The sequence below is a fragment of the Megalobrama amblycephala genome, linkage group LG6, assembly GCF_018812025.1.
Source record: "Megalobrama amblycephala isolate DHTTF-2021 linkage group LG6, ASM1881202v1, whole genome shotgun sequence".
Taxonomy (NCBI): domain Eukaryota; kingdom Metazoa; phylum Chordata; class Actinopteri; order Cypriniformes; family Xenocyprididae; genus Megalobrama; species Megalobrama amblycephala.
The window spans coordinates 46,245,307-46,270,677 of NC_063049.1; the positions used below are offsets into that span (position 1 = coordinate 46,245,307).

The following is a 25,371-nucleotide window of genomic DNA, read 5'->3' on the forward strand; positions in this document are numbered from 1 at the left end:
CAATTTGAGGTTTTGGAATGGAGATAATGTTACGATCATGATTTTCAGTTGTATTATGGTTGAAAACACAATATATCACACAGTATATCTAGCGTTTTAACACAGCGATTATTGGGATGTTTTAACCCAGCGATTGGGTCGTTTTAACGCAGCGATTGGGTCGTTTTAACGCAGCGATTGGGTCGTTTTAACATCGGGATTGGGTTGTTTTAGCCCCAGGTATTGGGTCGTTTTAGCCCAGGGATTGGGTCATTTTAGCCCAGCGATTGGGTCGTTTTAGCCCAGGGATTGGGTTGTTTTAACGCAGCGATTGGGTCATTTTAACGCAGCGATTATTGGGATGTTTTAACCCAGCGGTTGGGTCGTTTTAGCCCAGCGATTGGGTCGTTTTAGCCCAGGGATTGGGATGTTTTAACGCAGCGATTGGGTCGTTTTAACACAGGGATTGGGTTGTTTTAGCCCAGCGATTGGGTCGTTTTAGTCCAGCGATTGGGTCGTTTTAGCAGCGATTGGGTCGTTTTAACACCGGGATTGGGTCGTTTTAGCCCAGGTATTGGGTCATTTTAGCCCAGGGATTGGGTCATTTTAGCCCAGGGATTGGGTCATTTTAGCCCAGCGATTGGGTCGTTTTAGCCCAGGGATTGGGTTGTTTTAACGCAGCGATTGGGTCGTTTTAACGCAGCGATTGGGTCATTTTAAAGCAGCGATTATTGGGATGTTTTAACCCAGCGGTTGGGTCGTTTTAGCCCAGCGATTGGGTCGTTTTAGCCCAGGGATTGGGATGTTTTAACGCAGCGATTGGGTCGTTTTAACACAGGGATTGGGTTGTTTTAGCCCAGCGATTGGGTCGTTTTAGTCCAGCGATTGGGTCGTTTTAGCAGCGATTGGGTCGTTTTAACACCGGGATTGGGTTGTTTTAGCCCAGGGATTGGGTCGTTTTAGCCAGCGATTGGGTCGTTTTAGCCCAGGGATTGGGTTGTTTTAACGCAGCGATTGGGTCATTTTAACGCAGCGATTATTGGGATGTTTTAACCCAGCGATTGGGTCGTTTTAACGCAGCGATTGGGTCGTTTTAACGCAGCGATTGGGTCGTTTTAACATCGGGATTGGGTTGTTTTAGCCCCAGGTATTGGGTCGTTTTAGCCCAGGGATTGGGTCATTTTAGCCCAGCGATTGGGTCGTTTTAGCCCAGGGATTGGGTTGTTTTAACGCAGCGATTGGGTCATTTTAACGCAGCGATTATTGGGATGTTTTAACCCAGCGGTTGGGTCGTTTTAGCCCAGCGATTGGGTCGTTTTAGCCCAGGGATTGGGATGTTTTAACGCAGCGATTGGGTCGTTTTAACACAGGGATTGGGTTGTTTTAGCCCAGCGATTGGGTCGTTTTAGTCCAGCGATTGGGTCGTTTTAGCAGCGATTGGGTCGTTTTAACACCGGGATTGGGTCGTTTTAGCCCAGGTATTGGGTCGTTTTAGCCCAGGGATTGGGTCATTTTAGCCCAGGGATTGGGTCATTTTAGCCCAGCGATTGGGTCGTTTTAGCCCAGGGATTGGGTTGTTTTAACGCAGCGATTGGGTCGTTTTAACGCAGCGATTGGGTCATTTTAAAGCAGCGATTATTGGGATGTTTTAACCCAGCGGTTGGGTCGTTTTAGCCCAGCGATTGGGTCGTTTTAGCCCAGGGATTGGGATGTTTTAACGCAGCGATTGGGTCGTTTTAACACAGGGATTGGGTTGTTTTAGCCCAGCGATTGGGTCGTTTTAGTCCAGCGATTGGGTCGTTTTAGCAGCGATTGGGTCGTTTTAACACCGGGATTGGGTTGTTTTAGCCCAGGGATTGGGTCGTTTTAGCCCAGCGATTGGGTCGTTTTAGCCCAGGGATTGGGTTGTTTTAACGCAGCGATTGGGTCATTTTAACGCAGCGATTATTGGGATGTTTTAACCCAGCGGTTGGGTCGTTTTAGCCCAGCGATTGGGTCGTTTTAGCCCAGGGATTGGGATGTTTTAACGCAGCGATTGGGTCGTTTTAACACAGGGATTGGGTTGTTTTAGCCCAGCGATTGGGTCGTTTTAGTCCAGCGATTGGGTCGTTTTAGCAGCGATTGGGTCGTTTTAACACCGGGATTGGGTTGTTTTAGCCCAGGTATTGGGTCGTTTTAGCCCAGCGATTGGGTCGTTTTAGCCCAGGGATTGGGTTGTTTTAACCCAGCGATTGGGTCGTTTTAACGCAAATCCAGATCCAGAATCATTGTATCGAGAATCAATGTATTGTCCCAGCCCTAGTAATTATAATCCATTTTTCCCCTTATTTTTTTACAATACAGTTCAATTAATTAATCCATACATTTTCTAATTTTTTTAATAGAAAATAATTTTTCAATTAACCCCTTCATTGCTGTGAACTCTTTTCCAGCGTCATGGCTGATTTGTAGACTGAACCCCCAAAACGTCTGTATTTTTGTGTTTTTTGACCTCGAGGAGTTCAAGTGTAACTTTTTTTTAGAACCGTTTAACCTTTTCCAATCATGTCCATGTTTTGTGTGCGTCTGTTCACATAACACGTGCCACAAAAGTGTCAGCAAGTGTCATATCGTTCAGAGGAAGTACTTCAAAAGTGATCGTAGGGCAGCCCTCTTTAACTATCCTCCTCTCACAAATTAAGTGTCTGAAAGTGAAACTCCTACAAATGCATATGCAATAATGGCTTTAGTAACACATAAACACATTTTCTGTAGTGATCTAAAAACGGTGACATGATTGATTTTGTTTTGTGCGGTTGAGGTTATATGGATAAAGAAAAACATGATGATTCTGAAAAAATAACAGTGGTACGAGTTTGGAGCAACATGAGGCTGAATAAATAATGACAGAATATTAATTTTTGAGCTAAACTATTAACCCCATAAATGTGCCACACTTAAAAATAAAGGTTTTTTATTTGCATCGATGGATCCATGAAGAACCTTTAACATCCATAGAGCCACAAAAATTGGTCTTTATTGTGAAAAAGGTTCTTAAAAATGGTTAAATGTTGTTTGGGAAACACAGAAAGATTCTTCCATGGCATCGCTGTGAAAAATCCCTTTATTGTTTTTAAGAGTGTACGGTTTGAATTGGTAAATAGATTTTACTTTAGCATGTAACAGCTGCTGTGGCGCTCCTGCGAGGAATGTTTCTTTCCGGGTATTCCAGGCAGATTTTGGGCAGTGCTTCGGTTTGGCTGACATGGGCATTGTGGGACGTTTTTAACATCGCTTTCATAGAGCGGTCTGTGTTGAAATGACTTGGCTGGAAGGGGAAGTCCGGTTGAAGTCCTGGTGTAACCCTTCAGGACATGGAGTCATATCCAGTGGAATTATTCTCAAAACTGACCACCAGTTTGATAGAGTTCTTCTATAACCGAATGATCGGAGCTGCTGTCCAAGCTCTGTACTCTTGTCATCTGTTGGCTCATTTGTTTCATTCTTTTTGTCCTTGGGGAAATCTCAGCACACAAACGCAGCGAGAGGAGAGCGAGTGTCCCGAGCCGACAGAAATAGATCTTGAGCTTCCATTCACAGAACTCGAGTGATACGCTGAGTTTAAATTCAACACCAGTTATTCTCAGCAGTTTATCACAGATATCACAGATATGGTGAAAGCCCTAATAGTGAAGTCATTAAAACTAAAATAAAATTCGCACAGGATTTTGCTGAACTTTTGTATCATGTTCATCTTTTTCTTGTAATTCGTATTCCTGTTTATCCTTGTTGGTGTTTGGCAAACACGCAGATTACTCTTGCCCTTTCTGCAGTCCTTTGTTACCAAAGTGTAAACAGATCCTTATTGATTTTATTTGCTCATTTCTTTTTAATCGCATGATTTGTTTCATTAGGTAACAGGATCTAGCCACAACTTCACAATTCATGAAAATTCAAGCCTGAACATTTCCTGTGCCTGAGAAGAGCTGCTCATGAATAAGAGATTGTCCTGCTTTATTACAGGACAGACAGAACGACCCGAGAGTTTATCTGAAGATTAATGACATTCTCAAACTAACCTTCTATTGATATGTTCTTCAGAAAATACTTTATAGCCAGTCTCTGGTGTATTATTTAGTTATTTAGTAAATGTTTCTCGACTGGTGGGTAATGACCCGAGAGAAAAGAGGAAAACAAGTCAGCAGGAAAACAATGGTACATGTGAATATATATAATCATGCATAGTTAGAACAACAAAATAAATAGACTTATCTGCTTTTAAAAGAGAGGAATAAATCAATTACAGTTTGCTATATATTCACATAGAAAACAGCTCTTTTACATTGTAATAATATTTCAAAATGTTTTGATCAAGTACATGCAGCTTTGGTGATCAGAAGAGACTCTTTCGAAAACACTTTTGAGCAGTAGAACAAAAGTGAATCTTGCGTCTTTTCTGTTTAAACACTAGTGCACTTGTTTCTCAGGGTAATAGTTTGATTCTTTTTATATCTCTTAAACACAGTGTTTGGGTGATCTGAAGTGTTTTGGGTGATAAAAGCATGTTTCCTCCGCGACATTCATGACCCGTGTTTTCGCCTGCGGATTCAGTCACAGCTGTCTGCTTTGAGCCTGATCTCACAGACGGGGTTAAACAAATACTAACAAGTATTGAGAGAGCTGCTGGAGGATATGGCCGGAAACGCTTAATAGCTCACAGCTGCGCTCCGGGATAATGCTGGGCTCCTGCTTCAGTACCAACATAACATCATGTCATATAAATATTGCAGTCATTTTCTGTGTGCAGGAATATATTCATGCTGTTGTGGTGCTGCTGTTCTCAGACGGGGTTGCCAGTTTTTCTTTTCATAGACACTCAACTCAATTTAGGCTATTTTGGTATATTTTTAATCTTAGAATTAAAGAATAAAATCAGCTTTGTTTCTACAAAACAGAAAAAATCCAAAATTCATTAAATCTGTTATGCATTCTAAAAAAAATGTAATGCATTTTGTGAAACAAAAAGGTATCATACGAGAAGTATTCCTGTTCCGTAGGGGCAGGGAAGAGGAGAGGCGAGGATCCATAAAATTTATTCAAAAACACCAACAAAGATAATTCACACAGGGAGCAAGGAGGTAAATTACACACAGGAGTGAGATACACGTGGTTTCAAAGCAGCTTTACAGTGATCAGCAGGAAAATAATGATTCAACAATGCAAACAAGGTTCAATTCAGCTGTCAAGCAGCTCAAAGATCATCAGTTATTAAATTAGTTCAATTCATCTATAAAGCAGCTCTGGACAAAACAGTGATGTCATCGTCCAGTTCAGTTCTCATACAGTAACATCAGTACAGTCAGATCAATAATAGTGAATTAATGTTGAATATTATATGTCCCCGACTAAGCAAGCTAGAGGCGACAGTGGCAAGAAACCCAAACTCCATCAAGTGACAGAATGGCCGAGGATTCTGGTGTGGCGGTCATGAAGGCAGAGGACTCTGGCGTGGCGGCCATGAAGGCCGAGGACTCTGGCGTGGCGGTCATGAAGGCCGAGGACTCTGGCGTGGCGGTCATGAAGGCAGAGGACTATGGCGTGGCGGTCATGAAGGCCGAGGACTCTGGCGTGGCGGTCATGAAGGCCGAGGACTCTGGCGTGGCGGTCATGAAGGCCGAGGACTCTGGCGTGGCGGTCATGAAGGCCGAGGACTCTGGCGTGGCGGCCATGAAGGCAGAGGACTCCGGTGTGGCGGCCATGAAGGCCGAGGACTCTGGCGTGGCGGCCATGAAGGCAGAGGACTCCGGTGTGGCGGCCATGAAGGCAGAGGACTCTGGCGTGGCGGCCATGAAGGCCGAGGACTCTGGCGTGGCGGCCATGAAGGCCGAGGACTCTGGTGTGGCGGCCATGAAGGCAGAGGACTCTGGTGTGGTGGCCATGAAGGCCGAGGACTCTGGCGTGGCGGTCATGAAGGCAGAGGACTCTGGCGTGGCGGTCATGAAGGCTGTGGACTCTGGCGTGGCGGTCATGAAGGCAGAGGACTCTGGCGTGGCGGTCATGAAGGCCGAGGACTCTGGCGTGGCGGTCATGAAGGCCGAGGACTCTGGCGTGGCGGCCATGAAGGCCGAGGACTCTGGCGTGGCGGTCATGAAGGCCGAGGACTCTGGCGTGGCGGCCATGAAGGCCGAGGACTCTGGCGTGGCGGCCATGAAGGCAGAGGACTCCGGTGTGGCGGCCATGAAGGCAGAGGACTCTGGTGTGGCGGCTATGAAGGCCGAGGACTCTGGTGTGGCGGCTATGAAGGCCGAGGACTCTGGCGTGGCGGCTATGAAGGCCGAGGACTCTGGCGTGGCGGCCATGAAGGCAGAGGACTCTGGTGTGGCGGCTATGAAGGCCGAGGACTCCGGCGTGGCGGTCATGAAGGCCGAGGACTCTGGTGTGGCGGTCATGAAGGCCGAGGACTCCGGCGTGGCGGTCATGAAGGCCGAGGACTCTGGCGTGGCGGCCTGGCGTGGCGGCCATGAAGGCAGAGGACTCTGGTGTGGCGGTCATGAAGGCCGAGGACTCTGGCGTGGCGGTCATGAAGGCCGAGGACTCTGGCGTGGCGGTCATGAAGGCCGAGGACTCTGGCGTGGCGGCTATGAAGGCCGAGGACTCCGGCGTGGCGGTCATGAAGGCCGAGGACTCTGGCGTGGCGGCTATGAAGGCCGAGGACTCCGGCGTGGCGGTCATGAAGGCCGAGGACTCTGGTGTGGCGGTCATGAAGGCCGAGGACTCTGGCGTGGCGGTCATGAAGGCCGAGGACTCTGGCGTGGCGGCCATGAAGGCAGAGGACTCTGGCGTGGCGGCTATGAAGGCCGAGGACTCCGGCGTGGCGGTCATGAAGGCCGAGGACTCTGGTGTGGCGGTCATGAAGGCCGAGGACTCTGGCGTGGCGGTCATGAAGGCCGAGGACTCTGGCGTGGCGGCCATGAAGGCCGAGGACTCTGGCGTGGCGGCCATGAAGGCAGAGGACTCCGGTGTGGCGGCCATGAAGGCAGAGGACTCTGGTGTGGCGGCTATGAAGGCCGAGGACTCTGGTGTGGCGGCTATGAAGGCCGAGGACTCTGGCGTGGCGGCCATGAAGGCAGAGGACTCTGGTGTGGCGGCTATGAAGGCCGAGGACTCTGGTGTGGCGGCTATGAAGGCCGAGGACTCTGGTGTGGCGGCTATGAAGGCCGAGGACTCTGGCGTGGCGGCTATGAAGGCCGAGGACTCTGGCGTGGCGGCCATGAAGGCAGAGGACTCTGGTGTGGCGGCTATGAAGGCCGAGGACTCTGGTGTGGCGGTCATGAAGGCCGAGGACTCCGGCGTGGCGGTCATGAAGGCCGAGGACTCTGGTGTGGCGGTCATGAAGGCCGAGGACTCCGGCGTGGCGGTCATGAAGGCCGAGGACTCTGGCGTGGCGGCTATGAAGGCCGAGGACTCTGGCGTGGCGGCCATGAAGGCAGAGGACTCTGGTGTGGCGGCTATGAAGGCATGAAGGCGAGGACTCTGGTGTGGCGGCTATGAAGGCCGAGGACTCTGGTGTGGCGGTCATGAAGGCCGAGGACTCTGGCGTGGCGGGCATGAAGGCCGAGGACTCTGGCGTGGCGGCCATGAAGGCAGAGGACTCCGGTGTGGCGGCCATGAAGGCAGAGGACTCTGGCGTGGCGGCTATGAAGGCCGAGGACTCTGGCGTGGCGGCTATGAAGGCCGAGGACTCTGGCGTGGCGGCCATGAAGGCAGAGGACTCTGGTGTGGCGGCTATGAAGGCCGAGGACTCCGGCGTGGCGGTCATGAAGGCCGAGGACTCTGGCGTGGCGGCTATGAAGGCAGAGGACTCTGGCGTGGCGGCCATGAAGGCAGAGGACTCTGGCGTGGCGGCCATGAAGGCCGAGGACTCTGGCGTGGCGGCTATGAAGGCCGAGGACTCTGGCGTGGTGGTCATGAAGGCCGAGGACTCTGGCGTGGCAGCCATGAAGGCCGAGGACTCTGGCGTGGCGGCCATGAAGGCAGAGGACTCTGGTGTGGCGGCTATGAAGGCCGAGGACTCTAGTGTGGCGGTCATGAAGGCCGAGGACTCTGGCGTGGCGGCCATGAAGGCCGAGGACTCTGGCGTGGCGGCTATGAAGGCCGAGGACTCTGGCGTAGTGGTCATGAAGGCCGAGGACTTTGGCGTGGCAGCCATGAAGGCCGAGGACTCTGGCGTGGCGGCCATGAAGGCCGAGGACTCTGGCGTGGCGGCCATGAAGGCCGAGGACTCTGGCGTGGCGGCCATGAAGGATGAGGACTCTGGTGTGGCCACCACTGCGTGAGTACTGCGTTCCTCATTCATGACTGCCACAGTAAAAGCAGAGCTGCTCGGCCGCAATGCAATGATAATATACTATTCCAGAGCCCATTCCGGGATAGATTCCTTAAAAAAACAAGACTATTAAGACATCACAGAAAAAACAAGACAAGAGACAAGTCTTCATTCGTTCTCTGCTGGGGAAGTACAGACTTCACATGATATATCCATCTAGATTATTTCTATGATGTAACATTTCTTGAACATTTTCTTGACACTTTTTTTTTTTTTTTTGTTTACCCATTTGGAAACCATGGAAACATTCTTCAGGCTTAAGTGAAAGTTTCTGCAAAGGTGATAAGGAAATTCCTAATGGTTTTCTGTCCAATTGCTGTTTACTGCATCCCAGTGGAGCCGTATTGTCTGGCCAGTGTATTATTAAAGCAGTGTGATGCCAGCGCTCTGCTGCCCAGCTGCTGCGCCTCTCCACATCATGTTTGGAGGTTTCTGCGGCATTTGGGTCTTCAGACATGCAGTCCACGCCTGGGAAAATAGATGTTGACATGACAAAAATGTTTTCCTCCATCATATTTGTGGACAGATCTGTTGCCACACCCGTGTCAGCTGACATTAGGACGGCCTGTGAAAATATTAGAGGCATTACGTGCATCCATCCACTGAACACAATCGGCTTACTTTAATTAACTTGGAATTTGAAAAATATCTTCATGGTTGAGTAAAAACATCAAAATATAATAGCATTTTAAAGACCACGTTTGCATTCTTTTTTGCTTTTTTTTTTTTTTTTTAGAAATTATATTTTGTCTAAAAAGAAAATAGAGTGTATTTTAGGGACCAATTTTGCATTTTTTTTTTTTTTTGTTGAAATTGTTAACTGTTAACCAAATGCATTGCATTAACCCAAGACTGTGTCTTGACTCTGTCAGACACTATTAAATAACACCGAATCTCTCCATCTGTTTTGACAGATGCCATGTTGCTGGTGACGGAACGACTAGAGGGACCGTTCAACATCGAGTCTGTCATGGAGCCCATCGATGTGAAGATATCCGAAGCCATCATGAACATGCAGGAGAACAGCATGCAGCTCTCCTATCAGGTCTGTCCTCCACCCGCAGTTCATAGTCATCATGTCTCGAACAAGCAAGCCTAGAATTTAGCCATCTGTGGGCTTCACTGCACACAGGTCCAAAACCCGAACCCTGTCATCCCGCTTCCAGTCTTATTTTTAACAACATAGTTGCGGATGGTCAGAAATTTGTAGTTCACTGTTCAGGCACTAAAGCATCTCTGTGCGTTCTGACTCCGCCACTAATCACAGTTTCTGGAGAAGAAAAAATGGCAAAGTACGGTTAACTGGCAGGAGATGGCGTTATCCAGCGCCCGCACGGGATTTCGGTTTCGTGGAATAGTTAAAGGTGATGTGTGCAATTTTTCGGATGCTAAAATACTTTCACTTATGCCTTTTTTTTTTCTTCTTTGCATTTTTTTCTCTTCTCTAGATTTCTTCCTAATCTAGTTTAATAAATCTGGTATTGTATATTGTGATTATTGTTGGAATATAGTACCATAGTGAATTCTGTTCATGATGTTCCCCTCAATGCGTACGGTGGTTGCGGCTCTGATTTAGAGCCATGAAATAACATGTGGTCAAGAATGAATCTAACTTTAGGCATGATAGATCCAGCTAACTTGGACGTGACCATCTTGTTATCATTCGTCATTTTATTTTGGAGTGAGAATAGCGCTGGTCAGTGTTTGTCTTTCTCCGTTCAGCCGTATGCAGACAGACTCCTAGATCACGTCCTCTCCATGTAATTGCAGGTTTTCCAAGGTTGTGGCCAGCTGAAGCCTTCAGGAATGAGCCGGTCCGCCCGCGGCGTCCCTGACACGTTCAGCGGCCGCTTCAGCCCCTACAGCCCTGAGGAGCTTCCCACCGCCTCGGCCGGCAGTCGACTGGACCGCCTGGTAAGAGAGAAACACACTGGATCACACTGAAGCACCTGCGGGATGAACGGGCTTCGTTCCAAACCTGCTGCCTACATAGACATCATACTTCTTTTTAAAGAAATTAATACTTTTATTCATCAAGGATGCATTAAATTGATCAAAAGTGACAGTAAAGACATTTATAATGTTGGAAAAGATTTCAAATAAATGCTGAACTTTCAAAGAATCCTGTAAAATAAAATGTATGACGGTTTCCACAAAAATCTAAACTGTTTTCAACATTGATAATAATCATAAATGTTTCTTGAGCATCAAATCATCGTATCAGAATGATTTCTGAAGGATCATGTGACACTGAAGACTGGAGTAATGATGCTGAAAATTCAGCTTTGATCACAGGAATAAAATATAGCTGCGAGCAGCAGTTATCGGGGTTCAAGCGCTATAAGGCCTTTAAGCACATGCATAAAAAGATATAATGTTTTAATTAGCAAGCTTTAACAGGGAATTTACCATAGGAAATATATGGTTTTTAAAGCTTTTTAACAGTTATTGAGGTTGAGCTAAAATCTAGGACTAGTTCACCAAAGTTGGTTTTTGAAATAATCTCCAATATTTAACGAACGATCCGGTGTACAGCGACGGTCCTAGAGGCAAAGTTGCTCAGAATGAGGAGTTCTACGAATATCGTGGGCGTGTGTGAAAAAACGTGTGATTACAAAATCCTTTACGCACGTGAAAAACACGTTGGGCGATTTCTTTTGAATTTCTCACAGGCCTCTAGGGCCGTGAGTCAAACAGGCCCAGCTACTTTAGTTCTGATCAGCCTCCATTAACCTTGTCTTTTGAGATGCGTCAATGTCCTCACAGACAATCATGGCACCTCGGACAAAGACGCTGCATGCCAATTTTCAAGTCAATCGGACTGAAGTAGTGAAGTAGTTATAGCCGTTTTCATGTTTTTTTTTCCCCCAGTTATAGCTCCACCAAGTGGCCAGTTGCCACATCTTTTTCACGTGACCACAGAATGAGCTCTTACATGGGTGTGCCAAATTTGGTGAAAATATCTCATTCCATTCATGAGTTATAGACATTTTAGTAAAAGTGGCTCCGCCCACTTTGAACGATAAGTGATCATTTTTTTTGATAATTATTGATAATCAGACTCTTTCTGCACTGGTTTGGTTCCGATCGGGTCAAAGACCAAGAACTAGTTCGCAAAAGTAGGTTTTTCAAAAAATCGTAACAACGAGCAAATCCGCTGTAGCGCCCCCATCAGGCCGATCGGTTGTAGGCGGTGTGAGCACTACCAGCCCTCAAAGATTCAAGTCTCTACGACTTACGGTTTGGTCTGCCTGATCACTTTTAGAGGAGAATGCTGATCTTTGGAAAGTTACAACAGAGTTTCAGCGCTTGAACCTCTAAATACAGTTTACAATATATTCGCATAGAAAACAGCTATTTTACACTCTAATAATATTTTAATGCATCCTCACTGAATAAAAGTACTATTTTATCCGTTCATCTAGTTAGTTGATCAGTCTCCGTGACTCTTAACGTCATCAACACTTTCCCGGTTAAATAAACAAACAATAATCAATGTGTTTTCAGACTTTTGGACCCGTTGTGTATGAATGCCTTCATTTTTCTCTCCCTGTTTTTAATGCTTGCCAGAGGATTGTGTGGAGAGTCATGCAACACAGTGTAAGAGTTGCTCAATGTTTATCCTCCTGCCCACACACTCGTACTGTACGTGTTCAGATCTGAGCTCTGGTCTGGTACTCTTCGTACATATAATGTCATGTCCTTTTAATGATGCATTTAGCATAATATCTCATTTATTCATATTTACCCTAAAACATATATTTATTTACACTTCAAACGCACATTTTTATATTTATAAATGAGTCAAATGGCCGAGTTTAGCTCACGCCTCAGATGTGTGCAATATTTGACGTCCAGTTCAGCTTTGTTCATGCTGAATTCAGGTGCAGATATCGGTGTGTGTGTGTGTGTGTGTGTGTGTGTGTGTGTCTCCGGGGAGGTGCAGTTTACTCCGCTGATGTCTGATTCCTCCAGTGCGTCTGCTAATGGCTTCCAGACCATTAATGATTGACCGGCTCTTCAGCTCCAGATGCTCCTGCACACATGAGAAGGCATCACTGTAATCCATAATAGCGTGATATGCTGATTTATCAATAGAATTGATCATAATTAATCTCATCAACCAGTATTTGCTGAGAAAAATTATTGTTGTGGCAGACGAGTGATTTATTGAATAGACAAAAAACGACTTTGAAAGTCAATATACTGGAGATTATTGTTTACTGGGGGAACTTTATGATTAGATAAAAAGCTATTTGAAATGATTGTGAATTATTTATGAAGTTTTAATCATAATGATTGTATTGTGAACACTCAATATGTAATCAAAGAAATAAATAACAATTAAATCAATTTATTATATATATGGACTGTTATGATCACAATGAGTGAAAAGTGCATTAAAAAATCCTCCTCGTTCATTCCACGATTGAACCGATAGCAGAACTCGCGTAAATAGACATCTATTTTAAATGGAGTTGAACTATTTTAATGTTTTTATTAAAGAGTTTATCCGTCCGCAGCGACGTTAATGAACTCTCAGTCTGAAACTCTCGGACTGAATCAGATTGAATCTCTGTGTATTTCTGCATTGGTCACATGATCTCTTCAGCTCAGCGTAACTCGTTATAGAGCCGGAAATGAATTGATTGTTTCAGCGAAGCTCAAATCCAGATCTGAGAGAAACTCGACACGTCCTCTGAGAGCGTTTATCATTCAGTCAGGATTGCATCTGCTTTACCTCAGTTCTTAAACTGTTTTAATGTTTCAAATGACTTATGGACAGCTTTCACAAATACGTGTACAAAATGGGGCCGGAAACTCTTAAATTAATTTATTTTTCAATGAATAGTCAGTGAAACAAGGTTTTTAACCATCAGAAAATTGTTGATCATCCAAATTTGGGGATCAAACTAAATATTATTTGAGATGTTTCATATATATTATATTCATATACATTTTCAGGGGTGTGTTTACATCGTTTCAAATGGTAACCAAACATTTAAATAGCTTTCACTCTGAATATTTATTATTTTTGTGTTTGTTTGTTTTTGTTTATTCATAAACAATTGTTATATATAAATTATTTTAATTATTACGTTTGTTTGAGAGGGAAAATCGTGTGTTAACTGATGCACATTACATTTTTGCTGATTAGAATTCATATGTAAAATAGCTTTATTTAAACCTATTTAAAATAGGTTTTACTACAATTAATTGAACTTCAAAATCTATAATTATGAAGTAAACGTCCAAAAATCACATCAACAAACATTTGATGTTTAAAACTATACTTGTGTAAGATGAACTCTTATCTAGTTGTATATTATATGTATATTTATATATTGTATTTAGAGGCATAAATAGCTTTGATTTATGTTTTAAAATGTCTATCTGTTGATGTTAAGGACAGGCTTTCTGAAATGCCAGTGACTTAAAATAGTGTTATTTTTTTCATGGAACAGAATGAAGGTCGTTGGCCGTGTTTTTATTTCCTCAAGCTCAAATCAGCAGAAATCATTATATATGCGTGAGCATAATTATCACTTTCAGGACTGACCGCACAACATAAACATGACGAAGGTTAGATTTGTTTAGATTGTGTTTATTTAAAGGCGTATTTTGTGCTTTGCTGATTGCAGCCTGACAAACAGTGTTCGCCAAACATTCATCCAGAGCAGAAACACACGATCTGAATCTGCAGCAGCTGCTCCCTCTGCTGGAGGAGGAGAGACGCGGCGCTTCATGCTGCAATGATTCTTCACATCTGCATAATGCCAGCCTCTGCTCTTCATTGGCTGATCAGCGTCTCTTTGCCCCGCCCTCAATCACTGTAGTTGTGTCTGAGACGGGAAGAGTTTGGTTCGTGTCGAGAAGACGCTGTTTTCTGCTGAGATTGATACGGTAAAACTGATACTGTTCGTATCACTGTGAATCAAGAGCTGAGATTCAGATATGATAATGAGCGTTTGGTTTCTGACCAATCAGAGCAGAGCAGCTCTCAGAGAGGCGGGGTTTAGAGAGACTGAATCTATGATGGAAGCGTTTCAGACACTGAGAGAAAAGAGCTGATGCTGCAGTGGATATTATGAGAGAATTAAAGTGTTTTTGACTAGATTGCTCCAGTCCTAGATTCTCGTGTCTGTGAATTATGTAATGGTCATCATCAGGTGACGGACATGAAGGAGAAGCTGAAGCAGTTCAGGAAGTTCTGGTCGTCACTTCCTGTGTCGGTGTGTCAGGAGGAGGATGTGGCGTCGACAGGCGGAGCGGAGGATGAGCGATGCTGGAACGGACGAGAGCAGGGCAGGTAAAACAAGATCTTCTCAGCGTTTATATCTTCTGTTTTTATAAAATATATATTTTACATTTTGTTTTATATTACAAAATATGTATTTTATATATTTAAATATTACATTTAATTTTTATTGTAGAGTTTATTATACTGTGAAACATACTGTATTCATTCCAAAATTTGCAAAAAATACTATACTAATATTATATGATCCCTTTCACCATCTAGAGTGCTGATTTTTTAATTTATTTATTTTTTTTATAATTAATAGGTAGAAATAACTATTTTTGAGTTAACCCTTATAGGGTCTTTTTAGACCCCAAAGCGATTATCTTGTTTTTATGTTAGTGTAGAAAAAAACCCACACTCAGGGTCTTTGGGGTCTCCAGACAGGCAACAAAATGTAATTTTGTAACAAAAAAATTGTTTTTTAAAAAACAAATGTAATTTTACTCTGTTTAATAATGTTTTTACTTCATATTTGTGCAGTTTTTGGAGGATTTATCATATCTTTTACATTTATATAAATAAATAAATATTTTTTTAAATAGGTTTTTATACAAAAACAGCTTTTTATGTAAAATTCACTTTATAAAAGACCCACATTTCTAACTTTCATTCATGGGGAGAACATGGATAATTTGACATGGTTTAGTGTGAGATTTTTGTCCATCTTTTGGAAAATGCAGTTTTAAAAGTAAAAAATGATCACTTTATCCAGCAGATGGCAGCAGAGCTCCACTATTTGCTGTTTGACTGACTGAAAGACATCTTTACACAAGTATTTTCCGCTGGATTTATATCTAAATATTATGAAATCACAATTATGACAATAAAAATGACGTTTTGTCAAAGTTTAGCTTTTTTATGTACTGAAAAAAATAAGTTTTTCAAAAATGTTGATTTTGAGGATGAATTTTGTCCATTTTCTAAGTGGGGTCTCATCATAATGTAACCAATATTGAAAAACTGATTTTTTTTTTTATTACAATAAAAGCTAAACTTTGACAAAGTAATTTTTATTGTCATAATTGTGATTTCATAATATTTAGATATGAATCAAACAGAAAATACTTGTGTAAAGATGTCTTTCAGTCAGTCAAACAGCAAATAGTGGAGCTCTGCAGAATCTACTGGATAAAGTGATCATTTTTTACTTTTAAAACTGCATTTTCCAAAAGATGGGCAAAAATCTCACACTAAACCATGCCAAATTATCCATGTTATCCCCATGAATAAAAGTCAGAAATGTGGGTCTTTTATAAAGTGAATTTTACATAAAAAGCTGTTTTTGTATAAAAACCTACTCAACAAAATATTTATTTATTTAATTATATAAATTTAAAAGATATGATAAATCCTCCAAAAACTGCACAAATGTGGAGTAAAAACATTAATAAACAGAGTAAAATTACATTTGTTTTTTAAAAAACAATTATTTTGTTACAAAGTTACATTTTGTTGTCTGGAGACCCCAAAGAACCTGAGAGTACACCCCAAATGAAGAGCGCACAAGGGTTAAAATAGTGAGAAGAACAAAGAAAATGTCAAGTAAATTCATTGGTAATAAAAAGTTTAAACCCTAAAAACATTCAGTTATTCTTGTGAAAAAAGATAAATTTATGAAAACTTAATGACTCATTCCAAACTTTACAGAAAAGCTGGAGTGCTGAATTTTTTTCACAATATTGAAAATTAAAAACTGTATCATTGTGAGATCACAGCTGTGAATATTAATTAAATGTAAACAATATATTCTATAAATTCTATGCAATACTGTATTATTACAAATAAATCCCTATTCCGTCCGTCCAGGATCATTGATCATGTAAATGTGAACATGACTCATTGGTTTTGCTCAGATTCGTCCCTGAGGTCCAGACAGACGGACGGGCCACGAATGACCCGGATGTGTCCAGACCGGACGCTGTTATCCGACAGCAGATCATGGCTCTCCGCGTGATGAGCAACAAGCTGAAGAACGCCTACGACGGGAATGACATCTACTTCCAGGACTCCAGTGAGTCTCGTGAGGTACAGTCGTCACCATCTGACGTGGAGCAAGAACGTTCATGGAAGGAGAAGGTTTCAGGACAGCTTTGATGAAAGCTTCTGATCCACTTCAGATGCTGACGACTGAATTGTGTTTATATTTAACTGTGAGCTTGAGGTCGTGTTTGAATGTTGGCGTATCCTGAGATCTCTGTCTCCGTGTCAGATGAGGAGAGCAGCGGCTCCGGCTCCGGCAGCGGCGTCACGGACTCGGACTCGGACTCCTTCGTGACCGACGCTCCGGTTCAGGAGCCGGAGAACAGAGAGGAAGAGTCTTCTGCGTCGCCCAGCGTCCGGCCGGACGTCCTGCTGCTGCTGCTGCTGTCCTTCAGCGCTCTGGCCGCGAGTGACCGCTGGAGATAGTGTCGGCCCACACGCCGCTTCTGACCGGACTGATCGGAAGAGCTTCAGAAGGTCGGGAGCGTCACACATCTGAGATATGAACGATGTCAAGGGTCTCTTGGACAGCAGATTAAAGGGTTAATTCACCCAAAAATTAGAGTTCTGTCATCATTTCCTCACCATCAGCGCTCAGATTCATGATGACAGAACTGTAGGATCTCAAACACTGATCCTCAGAGACTCTGACAGCGTTTCAGTAAATTGCTCAATGTTTCAGATTGTTAATGTCAGGTGTTACTGCGAGAATCACGCTCAGAAAACATGAACATCCTCCTCTGGTGAACATCAGACGTTCTGTTCATCGTTATATGTCAGAAAGATCCAGTAGGAATATCCCGAATACATACATGTTTCCTGCTGCCAGAGCTTTATTTTTACACATTTATTCAGAATGAGTTTATTCTGTCATTGGCTTGTTTCTGCCAGAGTTTTGTGTGAATGATTGTGAACAATAATGCCGAAATGTAGATTTGTGGGAATATTAGTGTATGTTTTCTACCGAAATGACCTGGATGGTAAAAGTGAATCAGTGTTTTGGGAAACCGGCTTTATGAACGTCCATATTGACACATGAGTGTGCATCAAGTTATGATGATGATGGTGTTATTTTTGTAATGTTACTTCAGTTTATTCAGAATTATTCTTATTATTATGTACACTTGTGCTGCAAAGCTCATTTTCTTAATCAGATTTTTTTCATATATTGATATATAAGAATCAGGATTATTTGAGATTGAGTTCAGTTTGTGTTTTTTTACATGATTTGACAAATAGTTTCTTTATTAAAAGCACATCCACTAAATATAGTTAGTTTTTATTCTTTAAAAAGAAGTCACAGTTTGCTGAAAAGGAAAAAATAATTTTTTGAAAACAAGTTTCACCAATTGACTCAAAGTGCTCACATTACATTCCTAAAAATCTGAGCAAAAAGCAGGAAATTATCCCAGATCAATCACTGTAAATTGTAATTAACTGCTAAAAAATAAAATCACTTTCTTAATCAGTATTTTTGTATTTTTTCAGTAAAATATTAAAACAACCTTAAAACAAGATTGATTTTAATATTTTACTGAAAAAATACAAAAATACTGATTAAGAAAGTGATTTTATTTTTTAGCAGTTAATTACAATTTACAGTGATTGATCTGGGATAATTTCCTGCTTTTTGCTCAGATTTTTAGGAATGTAATGTGAGCACTTTGATATAAAGATGTGCAATGCTCTTTGTTTTATTATATATATATATATATATATATATATATATATATATATATATATATATATATATATATATATATATATATAATACAGGGAAACAAGGTTGATTATTAACTAAAAACCATAAAGATATTTCAAACAAAACACAAAAAGCTGTTAAAATAATCATAAGAACTGTGGCTTTATAGTCATCTTATTGTGAAAATGCTCAAGTGATTACATTTTGATTCAGTTTCTTTCACATTCGGTTTTGGTGTGTAAACATGAATTCATCAACTTTGTGCAGCAAAGAAAGAGTTTTTAAATAATATTCCCTGTTGCTGTTTGTAAAGATTTGTTAGCAGAAGCAAAACTAAAGTATTTTTGAAACACTGAGTGTTTGTTGTGATCAGTGTCTTCATGTTTCCTGACGTCTCTGAGGTGTTTCAGTGAAGTGTTCCTCACAGCGACCGATTCTGAGCGTCTAACATTAATTCAGATCAAGTTTACTTTTGTAATTAAACTGATGGGGATAATGGGGAGGGTTGGGAACAGATGTCATGGACAGTGTCTCGCTTATGGAGAGAAATCGGATGCGACTGAATCGGTGAATAAGAGAGAATTTCATCAGTTTTGTTTCTTCCATGAAACGCACAGAAGTTCAGCAGAACGGTTTTAGTTGAGTGTGATCGGTCACATGACTGAGATCTGAGAGCTCAGTTTAATCTGTTCTTTACATAAAGCATCATATGACTCGAGCACGAGTTTCATGAGCGACTGTAAAGAGTAAATGAAGCATTTTCTGAAACCAGCGGCAGAAATGTGACCTTTGCCACAATAAAGCAAACCATGACGTTTACAGTAAACAATTCAACTTTTATTAAGAACATGATACACAAAGTTTAATTTCTGATTTTTCACAGATTTTTTTTGTTTTGTTTAATCAACGATTCTTGCTATTGTTCAAATGTTTGGGGTCGTTTAGTCTCTTCTGCTCTCCAAAGCTGCATTTATTTGATCAAAAATACAGTAAAAATAGTGAAATATTATTCCAGTGTAAATCAGCTGTTTTCTATGTGAATATATAGTAAAGTGTAATTTATTCCTGTGATTTTCAGCATCATTACTCCAGTCTTCAGTGTCACATGATCCTTCAGAAATCATTCTGATATGATGATTTGATGCTCATATTTTTGTGGAAACCGTCATATATTTTATTTTTCAGGATTCTTTGATGAATAGAAAGTTCAGCATTTATGTGAAACAGAATCTTTTATAACATTATACTGTCACTTTTGATCAATTGAATGCGTCCTTGATGAATAAAAGTATTAATTTCTTTAAAAAAAAAATACAAACCCCACACTTCTGAAGTGTATATAAACATCTTTCTATTTCATTTCATAGCAGCTGATATAATTCAGCAGATAAAATCATTCTCTTCTCTCGTCAGTTTGTGATTCACAGCGTGTTTTAATCATCGTGGAGCGTTTCCTCCGTCTGTCGGGATTCGGGACGGAGCCGTGATGATGTGGTCAAGCTTCCTCGGTGTATTTCGTGTTGGTGAACTCTGCGTTCAGGAGCGGCTGGAACTGCCGTCGTCGTCTCCGCTGGAGGAACAGGAGCAGCAGCAGAAGCCCGAGGAAGATTCCTCCCAGAGTTCCTCCCAGAACAAACACGGCCGGCCCGCTGTCCGTCTCTGGACACACACAACACCGGAGTCACATTCACAGGAGTAAATCACACTTTACTATATATTCACACAGAAAACAGCTGCTTTACACTGGAATAACTGTGTTTTTGATCTGGTGAGCAGAAGCATGTTTATTACCTTCGAGCTCAATGGAGTAGGAATATCCCAGCTGTTCGGATGCGACGTAGATCTCCTCGTTGGTCACGGGTGGGAAAAAGGGAACCATGTTATAATGCCGGTTGTGTCCGATAGGGGCCATCTCATCCGGAAAGCTGGCGTTTTCACGGGAACGTCTCATCCATTCCTCAAATATGGCATCGGTGAATGCGTGAAGCACCTGATCAGCCGTAAGAGACTCAGGGTCAGAGTTCAGATTGAGTGAATGTTGTCGTCTCTGAATGTGTGTGTGTGTGTGTGTGTGTGTGTGTTACCAGGAAGATGGGGTCGTTGGCGGCGGAGTGGGACAGAGCGCTGGTGCCGCTGAGGAACTGATGCACCAGGTTGTGCAGGTTCGACACCGAAGCGTCCAGCTCACCGTCCGGCCGCTCGTATCCTTCCAGAGCGTTCCTGCAGGGAAAGATGGAAACTACAGGATCAATGTGAGCGTGAGTAAACCGTGAGAGGGTGTTCATGTGTAGACGATCACCTGAAGCTGAAGGAGGAGTTGGTGAAGTACGGCGGGCTGTCGAAGTCCGGCAGGTTCAGGCAGCTCCTGACGTCGTTCATGCTCGGTAACGTCACATTAGCGCTCTGCACGAGTCCCCTGCGCAGGGATCCCTCGCTAGTGCCGTTACACAGGGTCACCAGACGATTATATTCATCCAGACTGAAGAAGAGGAAGATGGTGAAGATCAGTAAGTGCACTTCTCAGAAGTGTTTTGTCCTGATCCAGATTTAGGAGAATAAAGCTTTAACCCTCTTCGTTTAGGAGTCACACTTTACGGTCAAAAGTGACCGAAGTCTTTAAAAGTAACTTCTTTTTGTTTTTCAGGAAAACCAATTTAATATATTTTTGTTCAATAATATTTTTTGATTATTATATACAATTTTGAGGCTATTTTATGATACTATGCAATATTTATACAATTTTTATTAACTATTTTTCCCCATTTAAAATAAAACTTTTATTTATTTTTTTTTCAATTAAAGCAGTATTTTATGTTAAAATAGAGACAAGGCATTTAAAATCAATTTTTTGAAGGTAGATTAGTGCCATCTGGTGGGAGTAAAAAAGGAAAAACTTGTGTAATGTCATGTAGATTCCTATAGAGCTCTATATAAAGTGGCTTATTAATTCTCTAGTGGTTTTTAGACACAAATACTTATTTTTATGAAGTTTTGCATTTGGGTTTATGCTTACACATTCTCAAAGACTACTTTTTGTCAAGTTTTTTTTTTAAATGTTGATTTGAAGTGTCGGTTTTTGCATTAATTTTACTACAGTCAAACCTGAACACATTCTGTCACACATTACATCAAAATTCAATAAAAAAATAACAAAAATGAACAGGTATGTTGTATTACAGCTTAATAAATCTGTGTTTGAGTGTGTCTATTTTGCGCTCTTGGTGTTTTAGCGTGTCCCTTCACTTTTTTTCTGATTGTAGTTTGTACAAACAAAAGATTATCAGAGTTGTCATATTTTTTCATATTTCACTTCCTATGTCTGTCATTTTTGACCGAAGAGAAGGTAAGTGTGACTATTATTTTTTTACGACCCTTTAACGTGTCTGAATCATGTCCTTGATTATTGTGTGTGTTCATATTGCTAAGTGTCATCTCATTCTGCGATTTTTAACATTTCAAAATATAAAATGTTTTGGTCAAAAATGAGCGAATAGGGCCGTGGTTTTATCTAATCCTGACAGAAAGAATTGTATTTATTTGTTAATTTATGCATGTTCTGCAGTGTTGTATGCTTTTGTGCCTTTCTTTATTAAAAGCATTGATCGTCTGGATGGTTAGAGCATACATTTTTAATCATCAATCGTTGTTGATTGGATCAAATTCATCTTCAGATGTTTGTTTACCAGAACTACTGAAAATGATTTTCAGTCATTGAACTAAAGCTGAAATAATATAAGATGAAAAATGTATTTTCTAATACTTTTCAGCTGCTTTTCCTGCTAAAATGACAATATGAACCTCCAGAAAGAAAGTGTCTCAGATGAAACATCTTCGTCTCTGATAGTGTTCACCGGGCATCACCTGTCACACACCACGGACCAGCGGGAGAACCTGGATCCGGGGCTGATGCGGGACGGGTCCGCGGGGTCTCGTCCTCCCAGCAGAGCGTCAGTGCAGACGTCACACTCCGCCCGGCCCGTCGCGAACTTCCAGTACGGCACGGCGAAGTTCTCGTTACCCGTGAGTTTCTGAAGAAGAACACATGATTCTGTTCATTACTGCAGAGGAACTTACTTTCAGTGCTGGGTTAAAACAACACGAGTTGGGTTGAAAATGGACAAACCCAGTGATTGGGTTAAATGTTTGGGGTAGTTTTATTAAACTCAACTATTGTTTAAAAATGACTGTATGACTGAGTTAAAATGAACCCAAAATATGTTGGAAATTAAAAATCAGACACATAATTTCTAGAGGAAACAATAAAAATCAAAAGGTGAACATTTATTAATAAGCAATTTAATACATGTTTATTGTTTAATTATTATTCATTAAACTTATTAATAAATGTTCATTTCCAACATATTTTTTATGTTCATTTTAAGTCAGCCATATAGTGATTTTTAAACAATAGTTGAGTTTAATAAAACTACCCCAAACATTTAACCCAGCCGCTGGGTTTGTCCATTTTCAACCCAACTTGGGTTGTTTTTAACCCTGAATTTAAATTCCTAGTTCGACTCAAAATCTTCAGTTCAGTTGCTGTCTATATTTTTAAGTGTGTAGAAACAATTTCCACCCAGAAACTGCTAATTAATAATTACTATCTATCGGCAAGTAACGCATTGAATTAAACGTGTAATTCTGAAGTAGAATGACTGAAATAGTATTTTTGGAAACACTTCACAATAAAGTTCATTAGTTAAACTTTAGTTAATGTATGAACTAACCATGAGCAATACATTTATTACTGTATTTACTAATCTTCATTAATGTTTGTTCGTGAAAATACAGTTGTTCATTGTTTGTTAGTTCACTAAATGTTAACAGGATTTTAACAATGTATTAGTAAATGTTGAAATTAACATGAACAAAGATTAATAAATGCTGTAGAAGTGCAGTTCATTATAGTTCATGTTAACTGATGAACCTTATTGTAAAGTGTTACTGTATTGCAAAATATGCTTCAACGATCTTTGAAAAATCAGATTTTACACTCTATAATTAAATGTGTTGAGTAAAATCAAATTGATTGTAAGTCATTCCAACTCTTGAAATCTCATATAACTTAAAAAATTGTTAAAGTATTAAAATTGGTTAAATTAATAAAAACTAATGGAAAAACATTACTATTGGTTAAATTATTGAAATTGGTAATGGAAAAGCATATGTCACCTTGATCAATTTTCAACATGTGCTCAAATATCATGATGATTAGCTGTTTCCATATGAAATTATTAATAACTCTTTCTGTTGTTATATTTGAGCGCCCCCTATTGGTCCCAGTGCTCAGTTTCCATGAGTTTGGTGCCTGAGCAGCAGTTCTCGAGTGTCTGACCTGTAGCTCTCTCTCCAGGCTGAGCAGGTGATATCTGTGCCAGGTGATGAACGCCGGACCCTTGTGGGAAAAGTCGATGGCTTTGAAAGGACGTCCTGGACCTGCCGGCAGGAATCAGGTCAGTAAATACTCCTGACGCACATCTGACCTCCAGGGCCCAATCAAATACACTTCATTCCCCCATATTCTTTTTATTATTATTATTATTATTATTATTGTGGGATACCTTTTCACTGGTTAAATTCAAGTTTTTATTTTTCCCCCAAAATTTTGATAAGACATTGGCCATCAATGAAAAGGCATGAATTCTAACCTCCCTTCTGATGTTTTTGACTCATTCTTTGATTATGTTCCTGGTTTAGTCCAGTTATGGGACAGGGTTAGTTAGGGTTAGTTAGTTCTTCACCTAGTAGCGTGTCTCGGACGGAGTAGTAGTGCTGCCAGACGAACAGGTCGTATATGGAGACGTTGCTGAACTGCGGCTCGGTGCCGTCGGGCCCCAGCAGGCCGAGCCAGTGCTGCGTGGCGATCACGTAGTCCGGGTGGACGCTGGTTTTGGCCCGATCCAGAACGCTCAGGAACTCCTGCAGCTCGTCGGCGCTCAGAGAGTGAATGTCCTTCCTCACGATGGGAGCTTTACGCTGATCACAGTTCAGCCCCGTCCAGCCGAACTTACACTCGCCGCAGTTATAACCTGCGAAGTTACCTGATCCAACCGGAGTGAAGGGTTAATCAAGGCTAGCTTTAGATGTTCTGATCTCTACACATCTGTGAGGTCCAAACTGAGACACATTTGATTTTTTTTAGATGGATAGATATAGAATGTAATATGAAATATATCAATATCATATATATAGGTATACGCTACCATTCAAAAGTTTGGAAACATTACTTTTTTAATATAGTCTCTTATGCTCATTAAGCCTGCATTTATTTCATAATAAATACAGAAAAAAAACAATAATATTGTAAAATATTATTAAAATTTAAAATTATGGTTTTCTATTATAATATACTTTAAAATGTAATTTATTCCTGTGATCAAAGCTGAATTTTCAGCATCATTACTCCAGTCTTCAGTGTCACATGATCCTTCAGAAATCATTCTGATTTGATGATTTATTATCAATGTTGGAAACAGTCGTGCTGCTTAATATTTTTTGGAAACTGATACTTTTTTCAGGATTCATTGATGAATAAAAGGTCAAAAAGAACAGCATTTATTCAAAATATAAATCTTTTCTAACAATATAAATCTTTACTATCTCTTTTTATCAATTTAACACATCCTTGCTGAATAAAAGTATTAATTTCTTTCAAAAAAAAAAAATGAAAGAAAAAAATTACTGACCCCAAACTTTTGAACGGTAGTGTATATTGTTACAAAAGATTTCTAAAGTAAATGCTGATATTTTTTTACTTTTTATTCATCAAAGAATCCTGAAAAGTATCACAGGTTATAAAATATTATTAAGCAGCACAACTGTTTCCAACACTGATAATAAATCATCATATCAGAATGATTTCTGAAGGATCATGTGACACTGAAGACTGGAGTAATGATGCTGAAAATTCAGCTTTGATCACAGGAATAAATTATATTTTAAAGTATAATAAAATAGAAAACCATAATTTTAAATTGTAATAATATTTCACAATATTATTGTTTTTTCTGTATTTATTATGAAATAAATGCAGCCTTAAAG

At 41.1% G+C, this 25,371-nt stretch overlaps 2 protein-coding genes across 5 annotated transcripts in view; one reads left to right on the plus strand and one right to left on the minus strand.

Moving 5' to 3' along the window:
• Positions 1 to 17,910, plus strand: part of gpc6b (glypican 6b) — a 38,594-nt gene extending 20,684 nt beyond the window's left edge. For all 4 annotated transcript variants that reach the window (XM_048194896.1, XM_048194897.1, XM_048194895.1 and 1 more), the window contains exons 5-9: positions 9,259 to 9,389; positions 10,115 to 10,258; positions 14,515 to 14,654; positions 16,502 to 16,659; positions 16,858 to 17,910. In XM_048194896.1, the coding sequence (XP_048050853.1) occupies positions 9,259 to 9,389; positions 10,115 to 10,258; positions 14,515 to 14,654; positions 16,502 to 16,659; positions 16,858 to 17,054 (770 nt within the window). In that variant the 3' untranslated portion in view covers positions 17,055 to 17,910. The remainder of the gene's footprint in view (positions 1 to 9,258; positions 9,390 to 10,114; positions 10,259 to 14,514; positions 14,655 to 16,501; positions 16,660 to 16,857) is intronic.
• A 1,621-nt stretch (positions 17,911 to 19,531) lies between these two features.
• The window catches only part of dct (dopachrome tautomerase), a 6,152-nt gene continuing 312 nt past the window's right edge, over positions 19,532 to 25,371 (minus strand). The window contains exons 2-8 of the mRNA XM_048194899.1: positions 24,072 to 24,371; positions 23,666 to 23,766; positions 22,192 to 22,358; positions 20,630 to 20,809; positions 20,415 to 20,550; positions 20,122 to 20,320; positions 19,532 to 19,989 (exon numbers count right to left, since the gene is read on the minus strand). Coding sequence (XP_048050856.1) covers positions 19,826 to 19,989; positions 20,122 to 20,320; positions 20,415 to 20,550; positions 20,630 to 20,809; positions 22,192 to 22,358; positions 23,666 to 23,766; positions 24,072 to 24,371 — 1,247 coding nt within the window. The 3' untranslated portion in view covers positions 19,532 to 19,825. The remainder of the gene's footprint in view (positions 19,990 to 20,121; positions 20,321 to 20,414; positions 20,551 to 20,629; positions 20,810 to 22,191; positions 22,359 to 23,665; positions 23,767 to 24,071; positions 24,372 to 25,371) is intronic.